Source organism: Mastomys coucha, unplaced genomic scaffold (assembly GCF_008632895.1).
Source record: "Mastomys coucha isolate ucsf_1 unplaced genomic scaffold, UCSF_Mcou_1 pScaffold13, whole genome shotgun sequence".
Lineage (NCBI taxonomy): Eukaryota > Metazoa > Chordata > Mammalia > Rodentia > Muridae > Mastomys > Mastomys coucha.
Window position 1 is genome coordinate 71099475 of NW_022196895.1, and position 22764 is coordinate 71122238.

The 22764-nt window shown below is 46.1% G+C and overlaps 1 protein-coding gene across 3 annotated transcripts in view; it reads left to right on the forward strand.

The window, feature by feature from the left end:
• Window positions 1–22764, forward strand: part of Dym (dymeclin) — a 265175-nt gene that overhangs the window by 217417 nt on the left and 24994 nt on the right. For all 3 annotated transcript variants that reach the window (XM_031366051.1, XM_031366049.1, XM_031366050.1), the window contains one exon: window positions 4191–4304. In XM_031366051.1, the coding sequence (XP_031221911.1) occupies window positions 4191–4304 (114 nt within the window). The remainder of the gene's footprint in view (window positions 1–4190; window positions 4305–22764) is intronic.

Here is a 22764-nt window from a genome sequence, read left to right on the forward strand (position 1 = left end):
AAAATAAATCAAGAAAGAAAGGGAAAAGAAAATGGAAGGAAAGGAAAGAAAGAAAAAATAATTGTGTTCCTTTAGGATCTGGATTCAAAGAAATCTTTGAAAACTGTCCTATTTACCCCCCAGGTTGAGAGAAATACAGTAAGATCAGCACATGTGACAAAGGTCAATGCAAAATTGGTATCTCCTTCTCCTAGAGCAGGTGCCACCTCATGAAGTAGAAGTGAAACTCCACACTTTCTCACAGAAGTGGGTCCATCAGCCTGACTGGGAAGGTTTCTGTTTGGTGCTCTGGATTAAGCAATGAGTCTACCAGGTGTGGCAACACATAACTTTAATCCCAGCACTAAGGAGAGCCAGGCAGGCTAAATAGTAGATCCTGCTATAAATCAGTCAGTCAATCAATCCAGGACAGCCAGGGATATAGAGACCCTGTGTCTGGATGGATGATGGATGGATGAGTGGATGGATGGATGGATGGATGGATGGATGGATGGATGGATAGATAGATGGTGGATAGATGGTGGATGGATAGATGGACGGACACACAGATGGATGGATGGATGAATGGGTGGGTGGGTGGTGGATGGATGGATGGATGGATGGATGGATGGATGGACAGGTAGATGGCAGACAGATGAGTCAATCCATCAATCAATCAATCCAGGACAGCCAGGGCTATAGAGAGACCCTGTCTCTAAATAAACAGGTAAGTAGATAGATAAATTCATCCGTGGGTGGGTGAATGGATGGATGGATGGTGAGTGGATAGATGGTAGATGGATGGAAGGACGGACGGACGGACGGATGGATGGATAACTTTAACATGGTAAATGTGTCTTTCTAGGAGTCCTGTTTTGCTTGCAGTTGATGTGACCTCTGTGATTATCAGGAATGATGATATTCAGTCGCCCAGGTCTTTTCAGTAATAGCTTAATGAGCACCAAGAAGTAATTCTTTAAAATCTAGCTTACTTTGTCTTTACCCACTCTTGTTGATTGCCTTTTATATTACACTGAAGATATACATCGTAGGCACGCCACGGCGCATATAGGAAAATTAGAGGACAGCCTGTTGGAGTCAGCTCTCCTGTAATATGGGTGTCCCAGTAGATCACCAGGCTTAGCAGTGAGCACCTTAACCCAGTGAGCCACCTTGACATCCCGTGCGTGTCTTTTTATCCTCACTTTATGCTGTGCTAGACAGATGCTCAGTGGTTAAGAGCACTGGCTGCTCTTGCAAAGGGCCAGAGTTCAGTTCCCAGCACTGGTAGCTCATACCCACCTTGCAGCTGCAGCTCCAAGGAATCCAATACCTTCTCTGCCCTCCTTGGGCATCAGGCATGCATGTGGTACACATACATACATGCAAGCAAAACATATGCACATAGAATTTTTAAAAGAAATCTCTTATTGACTAATTCTGCATGTAGTATGTTACATAATTTATAAGTAAATAGAACATACTGCATGTATATACTTTTTTTAAACTTATACTCACATTTAGTCAGTAAAATTTTGAGCCTCTGGCCTAGCTTCTGGCTAACTTTCGAAAGCTCCTGGGACATCAGTTAGAGGGTCTCTGGCCAAGCCCAGGGTCAGTATTTCTCAAGGTTTCTGGCTGCTTCTGATGACCTGACGTACTCGAAGGTCACTCTGTGTGTGCTGGGCTTCATCTAGCCTTCTGTGAGTATTCAGACCTGTAAGCCTCAGCTATCCATTCCGACTTTAGTCAGAAACTACTTTTAATTAATTTTTAAATTAATTTATGAGGCTAAATCACAAGAAACTGCCAACATTTATACATTTTAACCATTTTGTATATCTTTGATACATGTTTTATTATTTTTTATTTTTTATTGTTGTATGCATCAAGTATGTACATGCATGTCACTTTTAGATGGGTCCCAGGGACTGAACAGATCACTAGGCAAGTCGCTTTACTAGCCTAGCTCTCTCGCCAATGCTTTTGTATATTTTAAAGTAAGATTCTAACAGGCCTTTGGTAATGTGTTTTCTCTTTGTGATGTGACTGTCGTCAGCTCTTAGTTCCCTATATAATAAAATCCCTTCACATACCTTGGATACTGTGAACAAAGCTTTAATCCCAGAGTCCCCCAAAAACCTGAAATTGTGCTTAACACATGAAAAGCCAACCTGTTGTGGGCAAAATAAGCAGTTTGTAAAGTCGCTAGCTGCCTTGCAGTCACTCCTGGCCTGAGCCAAGAGGTGCACACTTGCCGATGGCCAGAGTAATGTCTTTTCCCACAGTGAAGTATTCCTGTGGCATTTGCACAGCGTGGTCTGTATACTCAAACAGTTAAGAAAATGCCACTACCCTTCAAGAATAAGTACTCATGAGAGATGTTTCAAAGAAAACATGTAAACGTTTTCAAGATTCCGAGTTAGGAATTTTACATGTGAAGTAGAAGCCCTGTGGGAAACAAAAGGGAAAAGTTCAGCATTTTCAAATCTTCTTTCACATTTTTTGGGGGGAGCACATATATGGGGATCAGGTGACAACTGGGGAGACTGGTTTTCTCCCTCCACCGATTGGACTCAGGTCATCTGGCACGGTGGCAAGAGCCTTTACCGGCTGAGCTGTCTCCCCAGCCGGATGTTCAGCCTCTGGAAACAAATGTTTACATTTTTGCACGTCTGACTACCTTATGAGTGGAGAGTCAGCAGTCTTGCTGATCCGTAACACTGTGGTTGCAATAGCACTTCCCTGGGAACCTCCGATGGCATTCTTTGCAGTTTGCCAGACTGCTTGGTTGGCATGGGTTCTGTAGAACTCGGGCTTGAACCCAGGACTTCACACAAGCTATCCAGCTTTCTAACACTAGCTTCACCCCCAGTTCCACTGCTAGCCAGCCTTGGGTTTACTTTGGTGTGTATGTTTATGTTTCTGTGTACACGTGCATAGGTGTGGAGCCAGGGGCGGGGGGGGGGGGCTCTACACCATCCTTCAAGGACAACACAGCACCTTTCTTCTCTCAGTGACCTGGAATTCACCAAGTACAGTGGGCTGGCGGGCCAGCAAGCAGCAAGAACCCTCTTGCCTCTGCTTCCCCAGCACTGGGATTATAAGCATGGGCCACTATATCTGCATTTCTTATGTGAGTCCCAAAAACTAAGCTCTGGTCCTCATACTTGCAAGACAAACTTCACCCATATGAGATCCCTACCCCGCTACCTTTAATTTCCAATTAGAAATTTTCAGTGACCTGAACTGGGGCTATATTAGCATTTTACTGCATGGTTCCTGCTATATGACACCAAACAGAAGTCTGCTGTTGATATCCCTGGTGATTGGGGCTGAGAATGCTGCAGATGAATTAAAATCAAGGATAATTCCCAGATATCATTTAGCCATTAAGATTCTTTTCCTGTATGACTTCTCCTGGATTCTCTTATTAAGCTTGGAAATTGACACACTGAGGATTCTGCTTTTTCTTCCCACCGTCTGCTCAGCACTGCTCCAAAACAAAGAACAAACAGAAAACAGGGCAAACTCATGGTTGCCATCAAACCCTGTAGAGAGGCCAGTGGCTGGGAAGTCAGATAAAGCAAAGCCCATGTCCCTTAAAAGTAGAAGTAGGAAGGCTTCTTGGGTGAGAGAAGGGCTTACCCAAAAACCCATTTCCAGCAACTTCATGATTCAATGTATGCCTTTGGTATCATGCCTATAATTGTGGCTACTTGGGAGGCTGAGGCAGGAGGACTATAAGAAATTATTGATAGGGGTTGGAGAGATGGCTCAGCGATTAAGAGCACTGGCTGCTCTTCCAAAGGTCCTGAGTTCAATTCCCAGCAACCACATGGTGGCTCACAACCACCTGTAATTGGATCTGATGCTCTCTTCTGTTGTGTCAAGGACAATGTGGTCATATACACAAAATAAATAAATCTTAAAAAAAATAAAATTTAAAAAATTATTGATAAACAGTAACTGTGGGGCTCCAAAGATGGCTCAGGGATTAAGAGTGCTGGCTGTTCATGCAGAGGGCCTGGGTTCATTTCCCAGCGCACACATGCTGGCTAACAGCCATGTGTAACACCAGTTCCTGGCCATCTAATGCCCTCTCTGACCTCTGTGGACACCTGGAATACATATAACGCGCATCCATACGTGCAGGCAGATCACATAAAATAAAATAAATAAGCCTTTGTTTTAATGCTCTTTCTTTGCAGGTGATCTCCTTCTTTAGCTCAAGACTGCTGCAAGCTGGAGCTGAGCTGTCCGTGGAAAGGGTGTTGGAGATCATCAAACAAGGGGTTGTGGCGCTGCCCAAAGACAGGCTAAAGGTAAGCTGGCTAAAGAATTGTCCGTGACCGTATCAGCATCCAGCAGGCATTACTCAGTCATACAGCTTACCAGTACTCATATGTGAGAGAGGCTAAGTATTCCCTCTGCTGTATCCTGACACCAAAACAGCAGTTCATAAGAGAATAGCCAGATGTGCACTCACATCAGTGCACACCCCACAGGTAAGCCTTGCACACCCCATAGTTACCAGGCATACTTTTAATCCACTCATACAGATATCACAAAAGGCTAATGGGAAGGCAGCAGTGATGGTCATGCCTATACCGTGGTGCCTCGTGCTTGTGAGTGCCTCCCCATGTCATGCCGGGACCCAATACCTTTCTTGAGCAGCTGGTGTTAACAGCTGAAGTCATCGGTGAAGACACCAGTATGGAAAGACTCATTTACCTAGAGCATTCCAACCAGGAGGTGCTTGAGCTGAGTCCCACCCAGGCAGTCTGTCCAAAGTGCTGGCCTGTGGTCCATCCACTGCTTACTGCATGCCTTCATACAGTAATGGAATGAAAAGTACTTCATGGAAAAGGAGGACATACTGCATTTTAAGAAAATACTTTATATTTGCGTGGCTGAGGCACTCCTGAAATGACTGTAAGTCCATGCCTCAAACTGTCCCCTTAGGGCAGTGGTTCTCAGCCCTCCCTATGCTGTATCTCTTTAATACAGTCAATACAGTTTCTCATGATGGGATGACCCCAACTATAAAATGATCTTTGTTGCTACCTCAAAGCTGTAATCTTAATACTGTTATGAATTATAATGTAAATTCTGTGCTTTCTGATGGTCTTAGGTGACCCTTGTGAAAGGGTCGTTTGACACCACACACCTCACAAAGTGTCATGGCCCACAGGTTGAGAAGCATTGTCTCAAGGTTAGGATATTTTATATGTCAAAGAAGATAATTCATTTTTCAATTTATGATAGTAGAGAACATAGTAATATGTGTAGGCTAGAAGCAAGACATCCTGCTGCAAGCACATGTAGCTTGTAATGAGGAAGAAATTAGGGAAGACATTAAACAGAACTGTTGCCCATCCAGTGATCAATGGTGTCTTGAAAACAAACCTGAGAAAAGCATTTTCAGCTCAACATCCCTAGCCTCCTACTAGGCTGTTTCTGCGGTCTCCTGGGCTACAGAGGAGAGCCAAGAGCCTTGCATTTCCCAGAATCCCAGAATCCTCCTCTCCCCCATCAGTCTACCATGGTTACTCGAGAGTTGGAGGGCAAAAGAGGGGAAGCTATTCTCCAGAGACAGACAGACACATACATACACACACACTCACACACACACACACAAACACACACGTGCATGCACACAGCACGTGTGCTTTTAATCAGCTTTATGTTACTGTAACAAAAATGCCTGAAGTAATCAACCAACACAAAGAGCTTTGTTGTAGATGTTTCATCCTGTGGATCAGTTGGCTGTTTCTTTGTGCTAGTCAGGAGACAGCATGTTATGACAGAAGCTGGTGACAGAACTAAGTTTTGTGCCTCCTTCAAAGCCAAGGAACAGAAAAAGAAAAAAACCGGGCCTATAGTGTCCCCCAGTAACCTGCAAACTTACCCGGTCCCTCTCAGTGCTTCTACTTGCTCAGCTGCCGCACAAGTAGCACACCAAGTCCTCGGTGTGGGGGCCTCTGGAGAGCGTTCTGTATCCAAGCCGCAGCCTCTGTCTTGCAGTAGGTGGCAGAGGTTGTCAGTGGCAGCCAGAGATGCTGAAGTTTGTCGCAGCTCACCGAGAGCTCTGGATCACTTCAGTGCCACTCAAAAACTCCTATGTACTTGTGTAGCTTCTGCTTACCCTACCAAACCTGTCCAGAGAAGTAAAACCCCTGATTTCAGTAGATAATGATTTAATATAAAAGCTCAAAGGCTCAGAAAAGCCAGAGGAAGCACAGTGAAGGGAGACCACAGAAGCTGCAAGGCTGTCCCCACCAGTGACCTGCTTTGCCTGAAACATCAAAGGGGGATACAGCTGAAGCCTTGACACTGGACCTGGGTTTTCTGTGCCAATGAGGGTATACGTGTGCCACCTTCATTGCCACAGCCTAAGGCTGAGCCCTGCAGAACCCTGCTGGGAAATGCTACGACAGGCTCTCAGTCTTTGCCCAACTGCATAGAATGAAAGGGAAGGAGAGTGTTCAGTGACACCACTACCACCCCCAGACAGTGCAGCATAGGGCCTGTCTAAAGGCGCTGTAACTCCTGAGAAGCAGCAAGCCGTTCTCTGCACTGTGTGTAAGAGGCAGAAGGAGCAGTGCGAGCCTGCTCAGACAGGTGCAGACTCTTCTGGGAGTTACATGAATCCAGGGCGACAAGGAGCAAGCTGGGGTCTCTAATCCAGAGGGAGAGAACACAGTTACAGTTACACACCCATGTGTCCTTTATATAAAATTGAAGTCCAAGAGAAGCAAGGAATAGCGAAATGGGTGCTAGCCCTTTTACTTGACTTTTTTACTGTACTTTTTATTTGGCACGGTAAATGTACATACTTACATTTTAGTGCAAGTGTTCATGTATGGGGTCAGATCAGGGTAGTGACATAGCTGTCACCTCAGACATTTGCTATTTGTTCTGGGAGCATTCACAAATTGCCGCTATGAGCTATGTTATGAAGTGTTCACTTGATTAGTGGCAACCATAGTAATTCTCCTCTGCTAAACATAGTTCACCCGTATTTCCATCAGCTATCGTCCTCCCACACACCTTTGCTGGGCTCTGCTAAGCACTATTCTACACTCTGCTTCTCGGAGATAGATCAATTGTACTTCCTCATATTAGTAAGAACACCGATGTTTGTCTTTGTGTGCCTGACTTACTTCTTATCTTCCATCCACGTTGCAGTAAATGGCAGTGTTGTTTACAGCTGAGTAATACTTCATTGTATATGTGTACCACATTTCCTTATCCAGTCGCTCATCTACAGATCCTGGGTCGATTCTACTTCATAACTATCATAAAGAGTGAGGCAGGAAAGTGCAAGTGACTTGTTTTAGATATATACCTGTGGTGGTTTGATTTGGAGTCACCCCCATAGACTCATATGTTTGAATGCTTGGCCCATGGGGAGTGGCACCCTTAGGATGTGTGGCCTTGTTGGAGTAAGCGTGTGGCTGTGGGGACGGGCTTTGAGGGTCTCCTGCTCAAGCTAGTGGGGCAGTCTCCTCCTGATCCTGTGGATCAAGATGCAGAACTGTCAGCTCCTCCTCCAGCACCATGTCTGCCTGCATGCCACCATGCTTCCCACCGTGACAATGATGGACAGACCTCTGAAACTATAAGCCAGCCCCAGTTAAGTGTTTTCCTTTATAAGATTTGCTGTGGTCATGGTGTCTGTTCACGGCAATAGAAACCCTAACTAAGACAATACCAATACAACGATGGTCAGATGTCCTCGTTAGAGTTCCTGTTGCTGTGATAAATCACCAAGACCAGAAGCACCTCAGAGAAAGGGTTTGTTCCTTTTTTACAGCCCGTAGTCCATCGTCCAGGGGAGTCTAGTCAGGGACCTGGAGCCTCGAAGCAGAAGCTGACCCGGAAGCCGTGGAGGAGTGCTCCTTGCTGGCTTGCTACTCATACCTTGCTCCGCTTGCTTTCTTAATTACCCAGAACCACCAGTCTATGACCGGCCCCACCCACAGTGAACTGGGCCCTCCCATATCAGTCAGTAGAGAACCATGCCACAGGCTTACCCACAGTCCAGTCCTGTGGAGGCATTTTCTCAGTTGAGAGTCCCTCTTCCTAACTGACTCTAGCCTGTGTCAGGTTGACATAAAAATGATTAGAGCACTGAATCTATTTCTATTATTTCTAGTACAGTCTCTGTACTGATTTCTTCCATACTGTGCCAGTCTTTTTAATCTTTTGACACTGTTTCTCAAAAGTCTGGCAAATGTAACTTGTCATCAAATTTTAGAACTTAAATTCTACAATGATAGTAGGCACTTTTCTAACCTTTTTATAGAATGAACTGTTCCTATTGTCACCACAGCTTTCTAGATGACGTAGCTAAGGCCTCAAGACATTGAGTAATGGTCGAATGCAAAGCTGGGCCCAGCTGCATGCTTCACCAAAGCAACCTTTCTCCAGACAGTGTTTTCACCCCATGCTAGCCCAGGCGCTGGGTCATTTTGGTTTCTGGACTTGAACGTGAGAGTTAGTCTGAGATCCTATTTAGCATTATGTTAGTAAGCCCAAATGTGCGCCAGAGAAGCAGGAAAGGTTACAGTGAAGAGCCTGTAAGTCACACGAAGTGAGGAGGAGAGTGTGTGTCACCTGAAGAGAGGATCCTGGGAGATAGGTACCATGCGCAGCCACCGCAAGGATTATGTCACAGGAGAATCAGGCATTTCAACTTTGGGGTGGGAAGTGGGCCAAGAGAGCTCTTGTTCGCTTTAAGGTGTGTCTCCTCAGCCACTTCCTGAGAATCAAGACCGGCAGCAAAGTCTGGGAGCAAAAAAAGCATCATGTGACCTGAGGGCTGAATCCATGGCAGAGGAGAGTTCAGTTTAAAGAAGTGCTGTGGGAGCTTGGCAGGGAGGCTCCGTTGGTAAAGCTGCTTGCCGCTCACGTGTGAAGATGCACAGCAGCCATGTGAAGGGCTGGGCTGAGAGAAATCTATAACCCCAGTGCTGGGGTCATGAGGACAGGTGGCTCCTCAGAGCCCATTGACTAGGTAGTCCAACCAAATTCATGAATTCCAGAGTCAACAAGAGACCTTGCCTCAAAATTAAGGTGGAGGGTCTGTGGAGACGGCTCACAGGATAAAGTACTCACCACCCGAGTATGAGGATGGTGGCTTCAGTCTTGAGACCTGTGTAAATGCGGGGTGGGCATGGTACCATGTAACTACAGCATCTACAACGTGTTGACACAGTGGTGTCCTTAGAGCCAGCTAGCTAGCTAGCCTAGCTGTGTCTGTAAGCTCTGGGTTCGGCTGAGAGACCCTGCTTCATAGTAAGCCAGGGAGTAGGGGGCAGAACTCCTGACACCAACACCACACATTTATGTAGCATGAACACATGCATGTACGCACACACGCGTGCACACACTCATGCACACATGGTCTTATGATGGAAGGTTGCCCAGAATTATACCAAAGATTTCTTTTGATTCTTAGAGTCCAGAATTCTGTCTTTTCTGCTTCCACACTGAGTTTTGTAGAGCAGTGCCGTTAGCAGCAGATAAAGTCTGAAGTTACTCTGCGATTCTAGACAGCTCATGCCTCTAAACCTCCTTGCCCAGCCCTCTTCCTCCTGCCCCCGGCCTCTCTGTGGGTTTGCTCCTATGGCTCTCATCTGGAGCTGGGGCCTCTCTGTGGGTTTGCTCCTGTGGCTCTCATCTGGAGCCGGCATCCCTTTTACCTTGGCTTTTCACTTATTCAGATCCTGAACGTTCCTTCAAGGCCCTGCTGAATTTCAAAGGATGCATGAAAACTTTCTTTTTATTCTTGTATCTCTGGATAAAATGCCCAGAGCACTTTATTCCCGGCGTCTCACCCTCTTCTGCCCTGCTTTAGGTGTTTAATGTCTTTCCCCTCTACCAGTCGCTGATCTGCAGCCCCAACTGCCTAGTTCAGCCCATGAAGTGGGCGGAGGAGTGAGCCGCCTATATATGTACTCTGTGCGGGAAGAGCCACCTATGTTCCGTACTCTGTGCGGGAAGTGAGGGGTTGTTCCTATCCAGGAGCTGAGGAGTCAAAAATTCTGTACCTTTTGATGTTCTTTTCAAAATTATATTCAGCCATCTTCTAGAGTCTTAATGCCTGTAACTGCCTCTCCCTGTTCTCGGCACTGTCCTAGACACTGTGGCTACAGCAGAGGACAAGAAAACAAGCCCTCCTCCCATAGAGCAGACTGTGGAGAAGACACAAGTCAAAATGGAAAGCAAGTGGCTGTCTTAGCAGTGACTAGCAGAAAAGTCAAGGGCAGAAGAGGGTGGGCAGGGTGGGGGCGGGATGTGGGCAGGGTGGGGTGGGGCAGAGTCCATGGCCGAGTCAGTGCCGTTCCCGTTGCCGCTGTCATTGTGTGTTTTTATTTTTACAGAATTTACAATTACAGAAAAGTAAATAGAGTTGCCATTTCGAGACCGTCCAGGCAAAGTGTTTCCTGGATTTATGCTGGGCACAGTGGCACAGGTCTAGAAGGAGGGTCTTTGGGGCTAGATAGGCCATTGGTGAGCTCCATATGAAAGAGCTGTTCTCAAACAAAATGAACATCCTTTGGCCTCCACATGTATGCACACATATATACCCCTAACACACACACACACAAACTGGTAATGGTTGCATTCATGTTCATTTCTGCCTCAAACCCTAACATTCACACTGGTGTCCTGTTAGGAAGCCACGCTTCCCATGAACTTGCTATTCTCTCTCTGTAGCCTCTTGCACCCGCTCTGCTCTCTGGGAGCCACAGTTACCTGCCGTTTCCCCTTAGTCTCCTCTTTCATGGTATTGGTCTGTTCCTTTGTATTTAGGGTTTTCTGGAACTTTCTCCTGGTTCTGTTGAAGCTGCTTGTGTGTGCCCAAAGCCTCATGGTATTGGTCTGTTCCTTTGTATTTAGTTTTTTCTGGTACTTTCCCCTGGTTCTGTTAAAGCTGCTCGTGCACTCAAAGCCTCAGCAGTGTCACCGCGGTCAGGACTGTGGTCTCTTCAGGACTCTGCTCCTGAGGTGCTAGTGACTGGCATCTCCAGGCTTCTCCAGTGAAGCGTAGCTGTCTGTTCCTTTGGAAATGTAAAATATCTTGGGAGTGACACTTGTCTGGAGTCTGGCCTCTGATCGCAGAGGAACCGAGCACTGTGCTGCATTTGCTAAGGCTGACTTTGTAGTTCACTCGGTAGGCTTTAGTTCAGCGTTGACGTTTGTTTATTTTTGCCCAGATTTCTCTAGCTTTGGCCAGTGAACTCCTGGGGCTGATTTCCTTGTCCTTTGCCACACCCCACTTTGTGGACTATGTGGAATGCTGCGACTGAGCCTTGAATCTTCTGTGTCCCGGGCTCCAGCCTACCTTTTGCCAGACCCCACCCTCCTCCCTCTCTTCCATTAACAGCTAATGCACTGGGCTCTGCCTCTGCCCTGCCCAGGCACCTTTCTTCCTGTTTGTCTCTTCCTGGGGTGCCTCAGCTTCTCTCTATCACCTCACCCTTACTAGCTGTGTCCTTGGTCCCTTCTGACACAGGCTGCAATGCCTGATCTGCTTTCTAGTTCCTTTAATAAACACTCTCTGCCCAAGAGCCTTCCATAGGCCATAGAAAATAGTGAAGCTTGACCTGTAATACTGACCTTAGAGCAAAATGAATTACAAAGTGCAGCCCACAATATGTGGATGTATTGCCTTTTTATTGTACTATACTCAAGAATAAATGATTCTTTAAGACAGTCACATATACATGGAGATGCAGCCTTTTATGGTTATAGCCAATAGAGAAATTAGTTGATCTCTGGAGGTTCCAGAGAAGTTAACCCTTGTTTAGAGTAATATACTATTAAGGCCAAGGTCACAAGTAAATCCTTTAAGTCAGACAAGTAGTTTTGTTCTGGAACATAGCAAAAAAAAAAAAAAAAAAAAAAAAAAAAAAAAAATTGTACCCCTGGGCTCAGACTGCCTTGGACTCTGTGGTTATAGAGGTTGGAAGATGGATGGTTCTGTTTAAAAACAGAAAACAAAACAATCCATCACCCGCGCACTAGAGGAGAAGCTGATGTTACATTTACTCGCAAGTCGTGAGGCATGCTCTGTTGGTCTAAATGAGAGCCTGTCATTACCACAGATGCTACGCAGAAAGGGGCTGCTTGGCTTCAGAGCCAAGGCTCCCCTCCATTGTTTAATCATTTTTAGGGGAGCTGAGTGTTTATAATAAAACAAATCACCTAAAACCTTGGGAGTTTAATTCATGGGATACCGCAGTATCCAAAGCTGATTGGGAGCTGTGTGCGCCACTGAATAGTCTTGGTACACCACGTACGCGTGATCAGAGTCACGGTGGCTTGCTTATATATATAATACAGTAATGGCATACATGTGATAGGTTTGTAGAAATATATTTCCAATTGGAAATACTATTTTAATAAATGCTGTGGAAGTGTAAGTAATGTCTACATAGTGTTTTATTATATATATTAAACATTAAATTTCAGTTTTTTGACTACCTTGGCTTAAGAGAACCATAGAACTCATGAATTTTCTCATAAGCTGGGTAGATGAGCTTGACGCTGTAACATTTTTCCTTTTATTGAAGAATGAAAACTAAATCTGTAGAAGTACTCTTCCAATTTTGGGCAAGTAAACACTAAGATCTAGAAGCCCCTGGCATAGTAACTTGCATTCAACCAAATAAGATAGTTTTCCATCAAATATTATTTGGCATAGTCTTCTAAAATATTTGCTTAATAGTGTGTGTGGGAATGTATACTCCTTGGCTAAGTCTGTCTATACAATTAAACAACTGGGCTGTTCAGATTAAACAGTATTAACATCAATCTAAACATTCTCTATGCTAGTGTTCCATGAGAAGGGCAGTACTGGCCCATTGTGGTCTCCGGCCCTCCTGTGCAAACAAGACACTAAGCAGCAAACTCTGAGACCCTGAGTCTCTCGTTTCTCCTCTAGGGTTTAGTAGGGACAGCGCTAGTGTACCCTTCCCCAGCCGCGGCGCAAAGCTCTGGGTCTCTGCATCTGACTCAGCAGGGCCCTGGCTCCCATTTCACCAGCTGGGAACAGTTTGAACAGACAGAAGGGGACAGAAGTCATCCAGCCCCGTTGTGCTCACTGCCACTGCAGCTCGTATGAGTGAGTGTATAAGGTTCCTCCCTGTTGTCCCTGTCATGGACGCAGTTATCTGTGTTGTTGGAGGATTAAGAATGTTACCAGTGGGTGGCATTTGAAAATTAGGCGATATCGTCAAGGAAAATGTAATCAGAAGATAACTTTTCTTTTAATGAAAATAGGAAATGATGGAGTGACTTGATAAATCTTAATTAAAAGCGATAGCCAGCTCATACTAAATGAAGTTACTTTGGGGGGGGGGGTTTGTGTGAGTGTGCCACAGTGCATGTGTGGAGGTCAGAGGCCAACCTCAGGTGTCAGACCTGGCTTTCTTCCCTGTTTGAGACAGATTTTTTTACTGTTTGCTGATGTGCACACCGAGTGAGCTGCCCCTTGAGCTTCTCATGACTCTCTTGTCACTGCCCCCTCCTCCCAGGAGATTAGATACTTACACCACTTGTCCAACCTTTTGCTGCTTCTGGAGCCCTGAACTCAGCTCATCGAGCATGTGCAGCGAGCATGTGCAGCGAGCCCTTTACCTGCTGAGCCAGCTCCCTAACCCATCAACGAGTTTTAAAAGCCTTCATTTTTTTTAAATGTAATTTTTAGAATATTTTCATTGTTGTCATTAATTGCATAAGGAGTTTCTCTCTCACACATACACACACACAAAATTGGATTAATTTGTCTGGAGGGTATCTTATTAAATTTATTCATCTGTAAGTGTTTTGCCTGCATGTATGCATTGTATGCTTATGGGACATTTTTATAGATTTTTAATATGGACTTTAAAACTTCTTTTTCCTCCTATTGAGAACCTCCTCCTCCTCTTCTCCAAATGTCACTTCTGCGGGGTCTCTTATTCCTGCAATGGACAAAGCACATTATAACTTACAAGTGTGGTTTGAGTGCTCATTCTACCCATGCTAGTCATTTTACACCGCATGAGCACAGTGCTGCTGGACATCATTGAGGGGGAGTACGCTACATACAGCCTCAGGAGGCCCGCGGGGAGGAAGGGCGCTAACAAAAGGGCAGTTCACTCTGATTGTCAGGTAGATGGTAGAGGGGACAAGTTCTGGAAGGAAGATGGAACTGCACTAGGCAGGGGGAAGGAAGGAGAGCCGGGCTTGACCTTGCCCATCTTGAATGATCAGAAGGTTTCCATAGGTGGAGGTGAAAGAATAGCTTGCAAAGGAAACCCATGAGAGTGAGGGACAGCCCAGGGCACTGTAGCTTAATGGCCAACAGAAGGAAACAACTGGACTCAGAGATTCCCTACCAAGTCAGTGTGGCTTTTGTCACTTAATGATACAGTGATGTCCTTAGACTAGTGCCTTTCAAACTTTTTTAACTGTCACTGCCAGTTACACACACACACACACACACACACACCTGTACCATGTGTAGCAGTGTACTTATTTGCATACAACTAAAACAGTACTCACTGAGTGTACTGGCTGGTTTTCTGTGTCAATTTGATACAAGCAAGAGTCATGAGAGAGGAAGGAGCATCAGTTGAGGAAATGCCTCCATGAGACCCAGATGTAGGGCATTTTCTCAAGTGATCAAGGGTTGGAGGGCCCAGCCCATTGCTGGTAGGGCCATCCTGGGCTGGTGGTCCCGGGTTCTATAAGAAAGCAGGCAGAGCAAGCCGGCAAGCTATTAAGCAGCACCCTCCATGGCCTCTGCATCAGCTCCTGCCTCCATGGCCTCTGCATCAGCTCCTGCCTCCAGGTTCTGGCCCTGCTCTAGTCCTGTCCTGACTCCCTCCAGTGAAGGACTGTGACCTAGAAGTTAAGCAAATAAACCCTTTCCTCCTCAACGCGCTTTTTTTGGTCATGGTGTTCATCGCAGCCATAAAGCCTGTAACTAAGGCACTGAGCATGATGGGCTCGTGACCCTGTATCTGTCTGAACGGCTGGCCAGGCCTACCCAGCTGATGTATCATGACCCTGTATCTATCTGAATGGCTGGCCAGGCCTACCCAGTTGATGTAATGGCCAGCTGCTGTATAATGTCTTAGAGTTTTCAAAATCCATGAGTAGTTTCAAATGTGGCCTTGGGAAGAGGGGTGCATCTCCATCCTCCAAGTTCAAAATGCAGATCCTCCGGCTCCATCCAGACCTGTGGCCTAAAGACTCCGGTTCAGTTCCCAGCAGCCACACCTTGTCACATGCACAGACAGCGTCCACATTCGGGAGAGGTTACACTTCTCCAAGTCACCACTGCAGCACTCAGAAAGAAAAGGATGGGGAGGGATGGCTTAGTGAAGGAAGTGTGAGTTTAAGCCCTAGATCTGCATAAGAAAGTCATGCATGGTAACTTCTAACTCCCAGTGCTGAGAAACAGGCACAATGACCTGGGGTCTGCATGCCCACCTCACCCTACTTTAGTAAGTTCTAGGCAGTGAAAAACCTACTGCTCAGTGGGCAGGAGTACTTGTAGCACAAGCATGAGGACCTGAGTTCAGATCCCCAAAGCCCATGGACAAAGCTGGGCACGGCTGCATACACACCTATAAGCCCACAGCTGTACGCATATGGAGACAGCAGATGGCTGGGCTTGTTGGACACTAACCAAGCTCTGGGTTCAGAAAGACCCTGTGTGAAGGGCTTAGAGCAAGACACCTAGCATCCTCCTATGGCCTCTGTTCACTCTCGCTCTCTGTCTCTGTCTCTCTCTGTCTGTCTGTCTGTCTGTCTGTCTCTCTCTCTCTCTCTCTCTCTCTCTCTCTCTCTCTCTCTCACACACACACACACACACACACACACACACACACACACACACCCCTCCTAAGGAACCACACCCAGAGTTGTTCTCCTGCCTTCACACATAGGTGTACACACATAAACATGTACACACACACCAAAAATGGGGCTGGGGATTTTAGCAAACACAACTATATATTATTTCCATCGAAGTAGTTTCTCAGATCAGGGACTGCAGGAGAGCACGGCAGAGCATCGTGACATGAACACCAGATTCATGTCCATGCTGCCTCCTCTAAGAACAAGCCCAGTGCTGCCGGTCTCCAGCCATGAGGGCTCTGAGAGAATTCTATTTAATAGTGAACAGCCTGTAATCTCAGGCTTGCTCTCCCTCCCAGAAGTCTTGATGACATCTTACATCCCGAGAGACCCCTCCCACATGACCTCCACTTCTCTACCCTTACCAAAACTAGGGGCATGGAAGCTGGACTGACAGACAGCCTTATGGACTGACACACAGATGGAATCTGAGGTGTTTCAGCTCCCTTCCCACAACAGACAGCCACCGTGATCCTCACTCCCTCTTGTCCACGTCCATATGGTTGGAAGCCTTTTCCTGTGAGCTGGGCTGTGCTCTTATAGGTTCTACTTCCTGTTTCCTTTGACTGCACAGACAGAACACTCGGTCTCCAAGGCCTTCTTTACCATTCATACCGCCTATATGTGTGCGACTGTGTATGTATGTCTTTTTGTCTCCCTTCATCCTCCGTTCCCTGGTGTGTTTTCTGTTTCTAACCCCATCCTGTCCTCTCCGATACACTGCCTCACACAGAAGAGTCACTCACTAAATACTGCTGTATGGTCGAAAGGCAGCTTGAGAATCAAGTTGCTACTTTCAGCTGTGTTCTTGTCTCTCTTGTCCCTTTTGAAAGCTTGGTCTAACTGTAGACCATGCCAATACAGCAGAATTGGGGAACACATGGGAAAGTGGCAGCCTCTCTGGCCTGGAGAGTCAGTAAGGGAAGAAACGTGGGGTCTTAAACCCTAAGAATCATGGAGGAACCGCAGAAGAGGATGAGGTTCCTGAGACCCACAACCACAACTGGACCTTGATCCATACCTGCAGAACCAGCTTTTATGTCCCAGTCAAGGATGGGGGAGGGCTGCCCAGAAACCAGAGCCTGCTCAAAATACGGAGACTCTCAACAACTTAACATTAATTTTATTCAGGATACAGTCCAAATTTTTCCGACATCGAAGGAATCAAGAAAATGGAACACATTCTCTACATAAAAGAAAATCAATTAAGCACAACCCCAAGATGAACCAGATGTTAGAACTTACAGACAAGGATTTTTGAAGTAACTGCAAATAACGCTTCTCCATTTTTTCACAGATGACACATGTTTTCAATGCATCAAAATTTCAGTAGAGAGATGAGATGTCTCAGGCAAGCAATGGAAACTGCACACAAACTCCAAATGGGGGAAAGACAGAGGTCTATAGATCGAGATGCTAATAGCAAACAGTTAGGTAATCACAGGGAGCCTCATGTCGAGATGCACTGGTGTCAAAACTGTTGACACACCAAACAGCCACGCGGCCCAGGGGAGCACAGGTCTGTAGGAGCAGACGAGGGCGGGATGGTTACCTTCCCTGCTCTCCTGAGTGTGAACCCAGAGTTCCCTGTCAGGTGAGGAGAGCTCTCAGGATGAAAGCCAACGAAAGACAGAGGTGAAGGAGAGTTGCTGGCAGCGCGCCTGCCTGCTCTGTGACGCTAGAGGGAGTTCTTAGGGCTGAACAGATTCCAGATGGGAATTCAGATTGTCAAAAAGGAGACTGTCTATAAGAAATGATAAATGTGCAGGTTACTGCAAGTTTACTACCATATCTTTCTAGTTGATAATGTTTGTAGATGAACTATATGTAAAAACTACAGAACAAAGGAGGGGAGAGGAGGGATATGGTCCTGTATGGTTATGAGTTTATAGAGTTTATATATGAGTTCATATTTCACACAATCTTTGTGAAGATGAAAAAGTCACAGATTTGTTTTGTAATCTATAGCAGCCAATATGAAATCATATAAAAATGAATAACCCAAAAGCCAACAAAAGGCAGTGGAATGGCTCAGCAGGTAAGGAGCCTCACTCATTATGAAAACTAGAGTGACTAGCGCTCAATCCCAGGAGCCATGTCACCTCAGAGTCATCCTGAGTTGGGCCATGGCACACACACACACATACACACACACCCGCACACACATTAGTAATGGAAGGAGAGAGCCCCCCAGAGTCATCCTGAGTTATGCCATGGCACACACCCACCCCGCACACACGAGTAATGATAATGGTGATGAGTTTAAAAAACCAACCCAAAAAGTGGTATTGTAAAAAACACTTGGGTAGTACACTGTCACCCCCATGAAGGAAGGAGGATAGAAATGAAGGAACAAGAAGACAACTGAAAATAAGATGACAGCTATAACTATAGTAGGCAGCAGTAGCCCAAGCACCCATTCAGAAGGAAGCGTGAGGATGGAGGAAAGACGGCACAGCAATAAGCCGTCTACAAAGGATGCACCGTAACCATAAGAACTGGGGCGAAAGCCAGTGGAAGAGGGGCTGGAGAGATGGCACAGCGGCTAAGAGTGCCGGCTGCTTGCTCTTCCAGAGGACTGGATTCAGTTCCCAGCGCACACATGGAGACTCAGCCATCTTTAACTCCAGTTCTAAGGGGATATGAAACTGTCTTCTAGACATCGCAAGCACCATGCATACAAGTGGTGTATGTATATACGGGTGAGCAAAACAACCATACACATGAAATAAAACTAAAAGCAGAAGAGAAAGAAAGTAAATGGAAGAAAAGATAGCCTGCAAACAAGTGTAGCTAGCACAGCATGTCAGAGCAAATCAAGTTCCACGTGATGTGCGGCGGTGGCTGAAGTGTACATGTACTTGTAACACATTCAAAATCACGGAAAAAGGAACATTGACAGGTGCGTGGAAGAGATGTGCCCACTATCCTTATTGGAGATTTACATCCTTCCCACAGCAACTGATGAAGAACTAGACCAAAAAAATCAGCAAAGGCATGGGCGATCTGAAGGGCTGTCAGCCACCGCCCCCTGATTGGCATTTATAGAACATCCTACGGTGGCAGAACTCACTTGATTTTGAATGTGTATGGCACATTTACCTAAGTATACCCTATTTTGAGCTTTATGACTAATTTCTGTAAAATTAGAATCATCAAACTAGAATTGGATGATCAGAAATCGATAAAACACCAGAAAAGGCACCGGGTACCAGGAAGCAAATGTGTAGGAGGGAGTCAGAGGAGTCCATTAGCACATCATGCCTGCTCTGTGTCTGTGCTGGTCACGTTATGTGCAGATAAGAACATTTATCAAATTCAACACTTGAAATTAGTGGATGTTTGTTTGTTTTCTGAGACAGGTTTCTCTGCTGAACAGTCATGTCTGTCCTGGAACTCACTCTGTAGACCAGGCTGGCCTTGAACTCACAGAGTTCCTCATACCTCTGCCTCCCTGAGGCAGTGTGCCACTACTGCCTGGCAAAATTAGTGGATTTTGGGTGATAACTTGGATATGCAAAGAGGGGGGGCTCAGAACGTTTCTTCATGATTACCTAACCAACCACAGTCTCTGCTCTAAAGTTGGGGAGCAGGGTAAACACTGCCCACCAGGAGCATGGGTTTTCTGCAGAGCCCCCATGCTTTGCAGGGTGCCATGTGCCTGGCCACAGAAGAGAGAGGAAGCACATGATGCAGACATGTGACAGGCTAAGAGTGGCCTTCCTGGTGTCCCTTCACACAGCCCAGCACTAGCTCCTGTAACAACAGAAGCTAGGTAAACACCAGCCTCAGGAGTGAGCCGCTTTACAGTCAAGCAGCAAGCTTCCCATCTAAACAGAAAGCCTGTGAGGTGCTCAGGGCTGACAGCAGTGGTGCGCGCCTGGCATCTGCCACCTCTCCCTCTCATGTTCCGGGGACACCCCTGGCAGTAACTGGTATCACGGTTTCATAGTACCTTCAAGGGTTATTTTAAAACAAAATACACAATTCACAAATGTCTTCAGGATATGTGCACTCTGTGCTTCATATCATTACTACATTTTTTATGTGATAACCACGCAAAAGCCAGATGTCTCCAGAGAAATCATTTTGCATTGCTGCTGTCTCTAAACAAACAGCCCAGCAGTACACATTCCCGGAGTTCACTCTGGGCAAGATCCCTGCAACTCGAAGGGTAAAGCAGAAGTCGGAAGTGACTTGTGTGTCTAGAAGAGGAACAGCACAGAGGGATTTCTTAATATGTCTTCCAGACTCGAAGTTAAAAACATAATATTTTTCATATGATTTCGACTGCCCTCATATTTATGTTTAGAAGCATGTACTCACATAAGAGGAAACACGTTCCCCAGAATGCAAATGTTTCCTGGGAATAGAAAGCTAAGGGTGGGTTGTTTGTGTGTTTGCTTGGCTTTGCTGGATTAAATGTTTTCTCAATGTTGTCGTTAGTGATGCTCTGCTCATGCAGAGGAGCGCCTGCCCACCATCAACATAGGAAACATGTGCTAACAAGCCTTGAAGTGTGTGTGTTGGGGTGGAGGGGCTAGAGCTCTTCTCAGGTTAGATCAGATCTTTGAACTAGCCAGAATAGACCAGAAAAGAATCATCGTGTCTTCCGCCAGAAAGCACTTCATAGAATATTTTCTCTCTATAACAGAACAAGCAGCCTTTGCTCCTTCCAGCCTCCCTAACTCACAACTTCAATGGGCATCTCTTCTTTCCAACTCATAGCAGTAAATGTCTTGAATTCTCAATGGAACTCCATAGCATTACCCGTGTGTTGCCCCCCCCTCCACGCCCCTCTCCCTCCCCCTGCAGACCCATCACAGTGTAGACCGGACACCTCTACAGATCTAACTCATATCCTTTGTCAGTGTCACAAGAAAGGCTCCAGAATGTGTACCGTGCTCTGGACCTCCCTGGTTCTGTCTCCCTCAGTACAGCACACTGTGGCTGCGTTCACTTGGCTCTATAAGGGACATGACTGTAACCGTGCATGTCAGTGACCCTAGTCCGTGAGTGAAGCCTAGAGAAGGAGTGATGCGGAGACGAGTCACTGAGTCATGTGCTCACTGTGCAAGCAAGAGAACTTGAGTTCAGATTTCCAGTAGCCACACGGAAAGCCACGGGGCACACACCTGTAATCCCAGTGCAGGGTTGGGGCCGCAGAGGTGGGATGATCCCTTGTGTGGGGGTTACCCACCAGCCAGTGTAACTGAGCCAGGGGACTCCAGGTTTAGTAAGAGCCCCTGTCTCAAAAAATGAAGGAGAGCCAGTAGGATGATCAGCAAATGAGGGTGCTTGCTGTCAAGCTGGGCATCCTGGACTCAATTCTCAAAGTACCCATAGTGGAAAGAGGAGACCGAGTTGCCTTCTGACCTCCACATGCATACACGTGTGCTATGTGTGTGTGTGGGGGGGGTGTATGCGTGTGTTATGTATGTGTATGTAAATTTAAAAACTGATTTAAATAACTGGGTAGGGGTGATAGATGAAGACACGTTGTCCAACTCTGGTATCTGTTTGGTTGGTTGTTTGGTTGTTTTTTTTGTTGTTGTTTTTTTTTGTTTTGTTTTGTTTTGTTTTTTGAGACAAGGTTTCTCTGTGTAGCCCTGGCTGTCCTGGAACTCACTCTGTAGACCAGGCTGGCCTGGAACTCAGAAATCTGCCTGCCTCTGCCTCCCAAGCGCTGGGACTAAAGGCGTGTGCCACCACTGCCCGGCTCAACTCTGGTATCTGAATGTACAAACACAGACACATGCACAAATATCACACACACACACACACACACCCCTGGAGAGAAGTGTAAGGAAAGATGGTAGACATAGGGACAATCCCATACTGGGTCATGGAAAAATACCATCTGCATTCCAGCTTGTCTGCGGCCAGCGTTACCCCCTCCACAGGACCCCCCATTCCTTGGCCCTCACAGGGGATGATACTGGACTGACAGCAGTGCAAACCCAGAAGGAAGGAAAAGATACTGAGAGCAGCCTTCCCTTACTGTGTTGACGAGTGCCTCATGTTCTGTATGTCCAGATCTTACACATATGTCACTCTTCTCCAAAGCCAGGCTGCCGGCCTGATTTGCTGCTGGTGAGTACCTGAGGGGTCTCGCCCTGGCTGCCTCGCCGGTGGCACGTCACAGCCTCCTGTTGGGAGCCATGAGCCTAGCTACATCAGAGCTTTGCTGAGGCAGCTCAGCATTGCACCTTGAGTCTTCCACTCCTGTCTCCCTCACCCTGGGCCCCATCTGCCTCCTGAATCTGAGACTGTCTGAGAACAGATTCATTCAGAAGAAACAGAAAACGTTTTGGGTTCTCTTGGAATTTATTATATAAGAAGCTCATGTGTTTTGCAGAATATTTACAAGGAACAGGTCTGGACATTAATTGGAGGGCTCGGATTCGCTTTTGGCCATTAAACTCAGCAGCCACTCTACAGGCCTGTGCTAACTGCCCTCAGACTAGGAGACTGGCGAATCCTCGCACAAGAAGTTCTATCTTTAAATTGAGCCCTTCCGTTTTTCCAGTTTTGCTCACTTTATATAAATTTTCAACACTATGCACAATTAATATATGTGTTCATTATTAAAGTTGGATGTGGCTCTTAAGCACAATAGAAGTTCATTTTTGACCTTTCTACTACACCAACAGATCTCTGCAGTGTAGTGGGCATCCTCAGTTCACATGACTGGATGAGTTTTAAATAACCCAGAAACTTCCTAGTTCTTTGGTCCTTCCTTTTGTTATCAAATTACTTATCCTTAATAAAGCAGATTTAATACTGACTCCCCGGACTTGGAGTCTGCACCTCTCAGAGTCACCAAGAATATAAAATAGAAATAAAAAAAAAAAAAAAAAA